General features: G+C 58.4%; 1 protein-coding gene and 1 long non-coding RNA gene across 2 annotated transcripts; one reads left to right on the top strand and one right to left on the bottom strand.

Annotated features, from left to right (window-relative positions):
* Nucleotides 1–153: 153 nt before the first annotated feature.
* Nucleotides 154–2,021, bottom strand: KLHDC9 (kelch domain containing 9). Its single transcript, XM_027610064.2, has 4 exons — nt 1,472–2,021; nt 1,029–1,188; nt 739–937; nt 154–472 (listed from the first exon to the last, which is right to left on the bottom strand). The coding sequence occupies exons 1-4, from the start codon at nt 1,987–1,989 to the stop codon at nt 306–308; spliced, it is 1,044 nt and encodes a 347-aa protein (XP_027465865.1). The 5' UTR covers nt 1,990–2,021; the 3' UTR covers nt 154–305.
* Nucleotides 2,022–2,134: 113 nt separating this feature from the next.
* Nucleotides 2,135–3,566, top strand: LOC113931902. The gene is made up of 2 exons (XR_004819342.1): nt 2,135–2,271; nt 3,040–3,566. It is a non-coding gene; the product is annotated as an uncharacterized LOC113931902 (long non-coding RNA).
* The last annotated feature ends 6,991 nt before the right edge of the window (nt 3,567–10,557 follow it).

Raw genomic sequence — 10,557 nt, 5'->3', positions numbered from 1 at the left:
GCTCTAGCCTGAAGCTTTCTCCCAGTATGAGGGGTGGGATCTGCATGAGGCATGGAAAGCCTATGACTTGTGGGGTTTGGTTCCAGCAGGCTAATGGCTCATGATATCAGAGGAGGTCCCATATTTTATCCTTTCCCTTGCAAATAAAGATGTGGCTACTTGTTGACTACCCTCCCCCCAAAAAAGATTCACAAAGTTGACTCTCAGATCGGAATTTAATAAGCACTTGAAATGAGACAGATAGCTCTGGTGGTAATGGTTTATGAGTTTGCAACAAAGCAGAGGCTGTGTCTTGGCACTGCTCTTTAGATAAATAGGTCCAGGGTGCACACCTGTGGACTAGGTGTCCTGCCATCCTCACCAAAACCCCCAACCAGGTAAAGCTGATCATTCCAAAGGCAGGTCCGATGGCCCACACGTTTCAGCGCATGGTCTGCGCAGGGGAAGTGGAACCACGTGGAAGGGGGCTTGCCTGTTGGGTCAGAAAGTGCTCAGTGAGGCAGCAGCATCTCGGCACCGTGGGGCTTCTGCTCCTCACAAGACCAAAGGTTTGCCCCGCCTTTTTTCTCCTCACTTGATTTGTGGGCCTCTTCACAGTTGAATACTCTGTGTATTCCTTTAACTTGTCAATTTTTGCTCCTCCCTACCCATCACTCTGTCCTCTCTCTGCACCTGCAGGTTCTTCCATGTCCCCACCTTCTCCCCACCTTCTCCCCTCCTCAACCAGCCAGCCCTCACGGGTGTCATAGACGTAGAGGTCATTGCAGATGGTATCTCTGGCTCTGGTCAGCGTTTCTCCACCAAACAGCACGGCGAAGGGCCCCACCACAGAACATGAGTGATGCCGAAGTCCCCGAGGCCCCTGCTGGGACCCCTGCCCAGTGCTCACAAGCCTGGCAAGCTGTTCCGTCAAATGGGGGGCAGCAGGTGGTTCCTCCTTCCGGAAGAAAGAAGAGGTTGGCTGGGGGGATTTGGGCCTCACCATTTTAGCCCCCTTCCACCCTCAGCAAGATGTGAGTAGATAATACCTTAATCTTTCCCGGACTCCAATGCCCAGCTACTTCTGGTTCAGCCGAGTTGCAACCCCCAAAGAGCAGCAGCTGGTGAGCTGGGTGGGGCCCGGGAGTCCGGAGCAGGGCGGCACAGTGACCCGAGCGGGAGGCTGTGTGGCAGCCCTCCTCCTTGTAGCTGTGGGGATGCAGAAGTTCGGCCCGGAAAACAAAAGGGCTGTACTGCCTGGGCCCCAGCACCTTCCTTTCGTGGCAAGCCCAGAAAGGAGGCCGGGCGGTGCCGTGGGCGGAGGAGAGGAGGGTGATACCAGCCGAGAGTGCGCTGTGCTCTCTTGTCACGGTGGATGCGGGGGAAGGGGGGGTCAGGGTGTGGACAGGGTGCCCGCGGTTCTGCCGAGCCTTCGCTTTTCTAGAGCATGGATGAAGGGAGGGTGAGACGTTTGGGGCAGGGGGTGCCATACCAGTAGGTGCGGGCGCCGGGGTCCAGCCTCAGCGTGTAGATGCTTCCGTAGCGACGCTGAGTGCGGGTCCCACCCTCCCGGCCTGCCACCCGCAGCTCTCGGTCTGAGATGCGGGTGCAGGTGTGGCTACTGAGGCCGGCGGGGGGGCAGCTGCCGGGGGCCGCGCTCCACGCCTCCCACACCCCGCGCTCCGTGTCCAGCGCGGCCACCGTGGCCAGGCGGCGCGCCCCATCCCAGCCGCCCACCACGCAGAGCCAGCGTCCGCCCGCAGGCACTGCGTCGTGGTGGCTGCGCCGCGGGCCGCCCCGGGCGCCCATCTGCACCGCCTGGCCCGCGGCCGGGTCGAAGACCACCGTATCGCCGCTCGGCTCTGTTGCCCCTCCGGCCCGGAGGCCCCCCACCAGGTAGAAGCGGCCCCGCAGCTCAGTGCAGGAGTGGAAGGCCCGCGCCAGGAGCGCGTCCCGAGCCACCGGCCGCCAGGTCCAGCTCGCGCCCCCCGGGGGCCCCGCCAGCGCCATGGCACCCCCCGCACCCCCCCCCGCCCCCGGAGCTTCCCGAGTCCCTGCCTCCCACTACCGTCGCCCAGCAACTGTCGCTGCACCGGCAGCGCGACCGCTGCAAAGTGAAGGTCGCAAAAGCACCGGTTACCGTGGAGACAGGAGACCTGGGTAGCTGCGGGAATGGACGGTGCTGTCACCGTGGCGACGGCAGCTGGGCGAGGTCCAGAACAATCCTGGAAGTCGGAGGGCAGCCAGGGCCCCAGAAGGACCCCTGTTATCAAAGCTGCGAGCGGATTTGAGGTACAGGCGCGGCTCTGCAGGGGCAGGGGGGACAGCCCGTTTCCAAATCCACCTGACCTCCCCAGGGGTGAGTCAGAGGGGGAGGCCGGGAACGGGGCCCAAGCACTGGCCTGGGAGTCAGGAGATCGTGGGTTCTGGTCCCAACCGTGTCCCTGACTCTCAGGGTGAGTCTCTGTAGGCCTCCTCGGCTTTCTCATTTATAAACTGTGCTGTGTCTTTCAGAAGACGTTCCCTGCTAGAGCCTTGACGGTCCTGGTGGATCCGGGGCGGGGGGGGGGGGGGGGGGGGGGGGGGGGGGCGGGGAGCGTCCTTTCTGCTCTGGCCACTAGAGGGTGGTAGAGCTTGCCTCTCAGGGCACATCGTGGGGGGGGGGGAGAGAGAGAGAGAGAGAGAGAGAGAGAGAGAGAGAGAGAGAGAGAGAGAGAGAGAGAGAGAGAGTGTGTGTGTGGTTGGGTTGGGGGTCGGTGAGGGAAAAATGCTTAAGCCTCCGAGAACTTTTCACTACTGAGTCCTGGGATGGATAATTCCTTATTTCAGCTTGCCTCTTAGGCTGATACAATGCAAGGAAACTGCGGGACGGTGGCATCTGGAACTGGAGATGAAGGGCAGGGAGTTTCTGTAAGATCCAGGGCAGAAGCTGCCCAGCCTTAGAAGCTGGATGGGGGTGTAGCAGGGGAGGAGGGAGAGGAACAGACTCCCGCCCCTCCCTGGCATCTCCCTTTTATTCAAGCCAAGTCCCTGAGCCTCTTCCCAACTCTGTCCCTCCAGGACCCAGTGGAGAATGAAGAGGCCCAGATCCAAGCTGACTAATTTTGGCTACGGGAGGAAATGCAGACCGATTTCTACTCTGCAGAAACAGAGTGTGGGACAGAAACAGGACGTGTGTCCCCAGTGCCGGGCTGCGAATGGGAGTGATGGCTGCTCCTTTTGCCTTTGGTTTCTACACATCAGCTAATTCCCCATCATGCCCCAGGAATGGAGGCGTAGAGAATGACCAGGGCTGCAGTGCGGAGGAACGTGTAATACAGGGGTCCGATGGCACAGGCCCCTGACCTGAACCGTTGGTCCTCAGAGGAAACAGCATGGAGAGATGGTGGGCCGGAAGGCGCAGAGAGACCAGAGGGTCACAAGACCTGTTTCCCACTTGTTCCTGAAGCCGAGATCCAGGAAGAGCTTTGAGAGTCTCTACCCACTCATTTCCAGATTTCCCAGGGTCTACGAGGTCTAACAGAGAGGATCCTCAGTTTTCCCAGATCCTGGAAACAAAATCTCTAAAAAAATCACCAACTTTTTTTTTTTTAAGATTTATTTATTTATTTGGGAGAGAGCACGAGTGGGAGGAGGGGCGGGGGGGAGGGGGAGAGCATCTGGAGCTGACTCCTCACCGGGCGCAGAGCCCGGCACGGGCCTCCGTCTCACGACCTTCTGATCGTGACCTGAGCGCAAACCAAGAGTCAGACGCTTAACCAACTGAGCCGCCCAGGTGCCCCCCGTATCACCGACTTCTGATGTCCCTGACTGAAATCCGAAAGCCAGCCTTCTCCCCGAGACTTCCCTGACTGGCTAGGCTCCTAACAGCGGGACTCGCGATCTATCATACTCCCGGGATTTAGGCAAGGAGCTGTCTGGGGGGTGGCCCTTGGTGGCCTATATCCACATTTTGCCAGACTCATTTTCTTTCTTTTCTTCCCCCAGAGCTTTTATTTTTTCAAAGTAACCTCTACACCCAACGTGAGGCTCGAACCCACAACCCCGAGATCAAGCCACATGTTCTGCGGACTGAGCCCGCCAGGGGCCCCGGGGTAGACTCATTTTCCGCCTCTCCTGGGTGGAACAGGGGCCTCCCCATCCCAGGGGCCTTTCCAGCTTTTCTCTCACAGCTCAGTGTTCCTTTCCCCGGCTCCCACTCTGACTCTGTGTCCTCGCTAGTTTGCATTTCACTGGGATGTAGAACCTGAACCTCACGTACTCCTTGACCATCCCCCCTCCAGGCCCATCTAGTAGCTGGAGGTGTTTCCATTGCATAGACCCAGGGGAGGAGCTGCTTAGGACTCCTACCTCCTCTGGTTAGTCGGAATCGAGCCCAAATCTTGGAGAAGGCAGAAAAGAATCCAGGGGAAAGAGGAAGGCGGGGGGGGGGGGGGGGGGAGAACAAGACAAAAAGGAAAGAAAAGCCAGTCTGCCTTTGTGTGACATGTGCTTCATACCCCAGAGCAGCATCTAAAGTGGTCTGTGATGGCCCTGTCAGTGTTCCAGAAACTGAGGGGCATTAAGACAGAGTGAAGGGTGGCCCTGAAAGGGGACTGTGTGAGAATAGGAGAAGAGCAGCCAGAAGGGCTCCTTTTCTGGCCCTGCTTTCACCTGCTAATAATATCCAGGGACAACCTCTGTGCGGGAGCGGGGCTGGGGGCCAGACCCTCCTGAAAGTCTCCCAGGCCTGACAGGGCCCTCTGGTGGCCGCTTCTGGTGAGCAAGGGTGCCTAGAGCCCGGCTTCCCAGTCTCAGATGTCTGTCCCCGCCCCAGACCGCTACCTGCTCGTCTCAACCCTCCACAGAACTCTTAACTCTGTTCTCTCCTTCCCTTAACTTCACTCTGACCCTGGAGCCATCCCCGGTTCTCAGCACTGTTCCGGGCACAAAGGCTGGAGACGTTCTCCAGACCGCCTCCACCCCCCTGCCTGGCTCCTCCTCTGCTGTCCTCTGATCTTCTGCGTTTTTCCCCAGCTCCTTCTGGCCAGTTGACTGCCTGGCCCCATGCCTTCCTGGCCCTAATGCTGGCTCTTTGCTCTTAGTTCGGCCAGAATAAGGACATGGATGAACAGAAGGACAGAGGAATGGCCAGGACCAGAGCTGGCGGTGAGAGGCCAGATCGTGAGAGCTCTCGCTCCCTTGAGACGTGAGCAGGAAGGAGTGTGAGGGAAAGTCGGGACTGTGAGCAGACAAGGTGGAGTGGAGAGGCGATCAGGCCGGTTGGGGTGGGGGGAGGTGGGCTCAGGATGCGGAAAAACTGGAATTGTTAAGGGACTTGGTGATGCGCAGTAGGAAAATGTCACTGGGTCCATGCTGAGTGGTTGAAGTGGAGCGCAGGAGAGGGAAGCAGGCGGAGGGCGCGGCAGTGGGCAAGGCGGCGTTCAGAAATTTCTCTTCTGGTCTTTCTGTCTCTGTTGCAGACTTTGTCTCAGCTTCTTTGTCTCTTTGAATTACTCCTCATCATCCCTCCGTGTGTGTCTATTTCCCACCCTACTCCTTTCTTTCTCTAGGCGTCTGCCTGTCTCCGTGTGCCCTGAGATCTGTCTCTCACCAGCTCTACCTTTGGGTTTCTCAGTCTGCCCTGCTCTCTCTCGCCCTCAGTCCTGCTGAACAGAGCCAACACTCGGACTTTCCTGCAAGGAGCTTTGGAACCTTCCAGGAGTGGCCAGGCTTCTCCCCTTTGGCTGCATTGTAGCCTGGAGGCTGTCCCCGGGCACTGTCCCAGGGTATCAGTTCCTGACGGGTACCTGAGTGAGCTGCAGTGTATGGGCCCTTTCCAGGGAGTAGAACTTCCCCACAGCAGACCGTAGAGCATGGCGGCCCGGGCCCAGGAGGGAAGCAGGCTAGCAGGGGGACTTAGACTCATCTCTGCTCCTCTACCCTTTCCTTCCAGTTCATGGACCAGTGCTCCCTGATCCTGCAAACTATCACAGGAAAGAACTCTCGCTCTCTTTCTTGCTTCCTGGCCCTTCTTTTTTTACACCACTTCTAGAACTGAAAGAGAAACAGGCTCAAAAATGCTTCGAGGTGATGCCGGAGGGCAGCGACTTAGGGCTGCCTGCAAGGAAGGCCTGCAGTGCCTTTTGGGGCCAGTGTGGGGAGATGCTCAGGAGGGGAGTCCGGGGCCTGCCCTGCTGGGCTTGCACCCCTGCCTTCTGCCACAGACCGGGGCAGCTGAGTCGGGGGTGACAGGAGCTCAGGCGATGGCCAGGAAGCGGCTGTCTTTGGTTGGCAGAGGCAGCATACCCGCCGCATCCAAGCTGAATGTTTGGATGAGTGTGAGAAACTCCAAAGGCCTGGTGCTTCCTGAAGGCGCCTCTGGTGGTGCGGGCTCTGCAGGCCACCTGGGCCCTGGGGGCTGCCTCCACGTCTCCCCCACAGGTGGGCTTCCTGGGAGGAGCCTGGTGCCTTGTGTGGTTGGGACGGAGACTGGGAGAGGGCAGGGGGGCACAGCTTGGGATCCTCACTAGAATCCGTTCTCTTGCCAAGCACCCAGGACCCTGCTTGCCTTTGCTCTTACCCCTCCCTGCTGCTGTACCCCCCGCTGCCACTGTCCCCGCTTGGAAGACTGATTTCCATGAGGGCTCCCACTCTCGTCCTAGACCTGCCACGACCTGTTTCTGGAGCCTTCTAAAAGTGCCAGCCCATCCAGAGACACAGGGTCAAAGAATAAAGGCATCTGTCTCTTATCCCAGGCCCCGGGCCCTGAGTTGGTCCTGTATTTGCAGATGCCTGGGGAGCCTATGGGGTGAGAGCAAGGAGGAGGGGATTCTGCACCCAACGGCCTTCTGGGGAACAGGGCCCGCACGTGCCTTTTGCTGAGCCATCTTCCCCGGGTGGGTCACTCCAGCTGTAGACACCTTTAGGAACAAGCAGCTCCAGCCCCCTGAGCTCCAAGGGGCGGTGGGAGGCAACCAGGAAGTGTGGTTGCCATGAGGGAATGGGGCCGGGGACTGGGCGTCCCTGGGCGTCACTGGGCCTGCAGCACAGGGAGATAGGAACAGCACCGCACGTGTCAGATGGAGCCTTCAGATGCAATCTCTTGGAAAACAGGATGCCGCCATCCTAATACTGGGCCCAGTGGCTCCAGCCCCAGGGGGCAAAGGTGTTTTTCAGTGGAGGAAAAGCTCCTGGAAACCATGCTCTGTATGGGGCTCTCTGCATGTGGGGGGCATCCTAGGAAGGAGCAGAAGTGAGCTTTAAGCCTTGGTCCTGGGGGATAGCATCAGATTCCATATGAGCAGTCTTCCACCACCACGTCGATCAGCACCCCCAAAGCCTTTCTGTACAAACTGTAGAAACCAAGGCAATGAGCAGCTCAGAAACAGCTTCCTCTCACACGGAGAAACAAAGCCGGGTAGAAATGGGCGGCAGACATTTTGTCCACACCAGGCTTCTACCTCGTTCCGCCAATTTATAATCCACTCTCGTCTCTCCCAAAGCCCGAGGGTCTCCCCTGCCCCCGCCCCCCAAGCCTCTGACTCTTCTCTGACCTGGGATCTCACCGCAAAGAGGGATGTTGCTCATCAAGGAGCTCTCTGGTTTACTCCCACCCCAACCCATCCTCCTGACTGCCCCCCAGCCCACCCCTCCCCCGCCTTGACCAGCTGCTCCCCCCCCCTCGGCCCGACCCTCGGCCCACCCCTCCCCCGCCTTGACCAGCTGCTCCCCCCCCCCCCCCGGCCCACCCCTCCCCCGCCTTGACCAGCTCCTCCCCCCCCTCGGCCCGACCCTCGCTCTCACTCTTCTCACCACCCCACCCCATGCATCCTTGTCCCTCCCTGACTCACCTCCAAGTCCCACTGACACAAACAAAACTTTCAGCACAACCCACTCGGACCGGTTTGGCTTAGGCGTGCAGCCTGCCATGGGGACAGAGATGAGTTGTAAGCAGATGCGTGGACACAAGCAGATTGTGAACATCTGCAGTTGTACTCGCAGGAACAGCCCCGAATCTGGATGCGGCAGGTGCACAGAGACAGGAAGGGAACACAGGTTGGTGGACCACAGCGTCCTTAAGTTTCTGTGTCCCAGCTCTCCTGACTGAGGGCTCACGGAGGGCACAGGGACCCTGTGTTAGGTGTCCCTGTCCCCTCCCTGGAGCCTACCCCAAAGCGGTGCTCACTAAGTGTCTGTGAGTACACTAAGGCAGGCAGGCACGCACGGCGATGCCACTCGGGTGGGTACACGCGCTGAAGATGCCACCTGGGCTTGAACTGCTCCCATTCGTGGGGCCCAGAATTTGGGTGGGGGGAGGGGAGGCAGTGAGGCACGAGGGCAATGGGGGTTCAGTGAGGAAGAAAGAACAGAACCCAGGAAACCAGGCACTGGCCTAGGTCTTGCCCAGCCAGGATTTTCTTCCAGCCCCAGCCCTGGAATCTGCCTTTCCCCAGGCCTCATCCCAGAGGAGGGAAGGAAAAGCCTAAGTGTGACGGCCTGTTCCCCCAAGAGCACGGCCCTCGTGAGACGCACAAGGGTGAGGGCACAGGGCGGAGAGTGAGTTGGAGATGGGTATTTGTTAGATGAGGGCGGGCCAGACTCCTACCTCAAACCAAGGCCAGGGGTGGCCGCCTGGCCTGAGTGCACCGGGTACGTCAATATTTATTTGACTGCACACGGGCAAGTCCCGCCTCCCCTCAGTGCTCCAAATGGCGGAGTAGGGGTGAGTGATGGAGGGGCTCACAGACTTCCTGGCCGGTGGCACTGTGCAGGGGTGGGGGTACACTGTGAATGGGAAGGTGGAGGCGATACAGGCGCTGGATGCCCACCCCGTGACCTAACTGCTGTCCCACCCCCCATGCCTCAGTTTCTCCTCCGGTTTCCTGGACCAGGAGGGGTGAATCCGTGGGAAGGAAAGGAGCTCCTCTGAAACCATGCGATAGGATCCAAGGTGTGATAATTATAATTATAACACGGGATGCTCCCCCCTCCCATCCCCCCGGCCCTACTCCGCCCCTGCCGCAGCGGATCTCAAAGCGGCATCGGGGTGAGGCTGCCCTTCCGGCACAGGCGGGGACCTAAGGAGGGGAAGGGGTTTGCCAAGGTGGAGGTGGAGAGAAACTGGGGAGTTTGGGCATCTGGCCTGGCCCTTGAGGCCACCCCTGACCCTCTGGAAATAGCCCTCAAAGAAGAGGTTACGAGCACGGTCACTGCCAAGAGTTGGATCTAGACCAGAGTAGGGGGTCATGGTCCAGAGGCAGGGTGAGGGTCCGGGGGACGGCCCAGGACCAGGGGAGTCGGGATCTCCCCTTTACTGACCCTCCTGGACCACCCTTTCCATACTGACGTCCATCCACTCACCAATTCATGCCTCCGGCAAAAGTGTGTTCAGTGCCCACCAAGTGCCGCGGGCTGACCTAGCAGGGGTGACGGAGGCGAGGTCATTAAACAAGCCTGACGGTTCCAGGAGTTCACAGACCCCAGCTCTGGTCCTGTGCCTCAGCTTCACACATTTGCTGGGTCCCTGGCACGCAGCAGGCTCCAATCCATGCTTTGTGAACCGAAGCTTACATTTAGGTAAGGAGATAAGATGTGCACAAATTATGGTACATAAGCTATAATAAAGGGACTAGCAGAGGCTGGGGAAGAACAGAGGGAGAAAGATTCATTTTGGGTGGGAGGAGCTGAGAAAGCTTCGTGGAAGATGTGGCATCTGAGGTCAGCTTTGAAAGATGAATGCGATTTTGACAGAGTTGGGGGTGTGGGCTGTGGGGTGTGGGAAGTAGTCTACACAAGATGACCCTCCCTTACTGCTCTCGAGTCCTCCTTCCTGCCTCTGGCCACACAAAAGAGTCCTGCTGCAAAGCTTAACCTATATTTCCTTTTCTCAGGTTTCACTCCATATTTACCTGTTTGTTTTTTTTAAGATTTTATTTATTTATTTGACAAAGAGAGAGAGACACAGCGAGAGAGGGAACACAAGCAGGGGGAGTGGGAGAAGGGAGAAGCAGGCTTCCCGCCGAGCAGGGAGCCCCATGCGGGGCTCGATCCCAGGACGCTGGGATCACGACCTGAGCGGAAGGCAGATGCTTAACGACTGAGCCACCCAGGCGCCCCTTACCTGTTTTGTTTTTTTTTTTTTTAGCCCCAGTCTGCGAGTGAGCTTGTCCCTCCCCTTCACCCAGTTTTCAGGGAGTTCAGAGCTTGCTCCCTTCCTCTGGCTACCCCAGATTGGCCAGGAAGGTTTTGTGTGACTTGGTGGTGACATTTTATGCACATGGTCCTACGAGTGTGAGTATACTTACAAGGATACAAGGACAGAGTATTTGAAATGAAGATTACCCTTGCAAAGTCCAGACATGTGCTCTCGTCCCATGACCATGGCATAAAAGGGTAAAACGAACCATGGAGAGTTGGTGCTGATGCACTTTGGGGATTCCTGGCCGGGTAACAGGGAGGTGTTGAAGCTGAGGGAGGGTCCCTCCAGGGAGGCCAGGAGTCTGCAGGGCTAATTTCTCCATCAGTCCTTTGGCTTCTCCTACGGATGATGGGACCCAGGAGGGCGTCACTTAAGCTCCTTCTCCGGGGTCTTTGAAC

Source organism: Zalophus californianus, chromosome 10 (assembly GCF_009762305.2).
Source record: "Zalophus californianus isolate mZalCal1 chromosome 10, mZalCal1.pri.v2, whole genome shotgun sequence".
NCBI lineage: Eukaryota > Metazoa > Chordata > Mammalia > Carnivora > Otariidae > Zalophus > Zalophus californianus.
Note: the sequence above shows the minus strand (reverse complement) of the source record. Positions and strands in the feature narration are given on the sequence as shown.

Coding starts and splice junctions, on each gene's coding strand:
- KLHDC9 (XM_027610064.2), bottom strand. CDS start 1,989: ATGGCGCTGGCGGGGCCCCCGGGGGGCGCGAGCTGGACCTGGCGGCCG. Junction 1,189..1,471: donor CCCGGCGCCCGCACCTACTG/GTATGGCACCCC, acceptor GCATCCCCACAG/CTACAAGGAGGAGGGCTGCC. Junction 473..738: donor CCTCTACGTCTATGACACCC/GTGAGGGCTGGC, acceptor CTGACCCAACAG/GCAAGCCCCCTTCCACGTGG.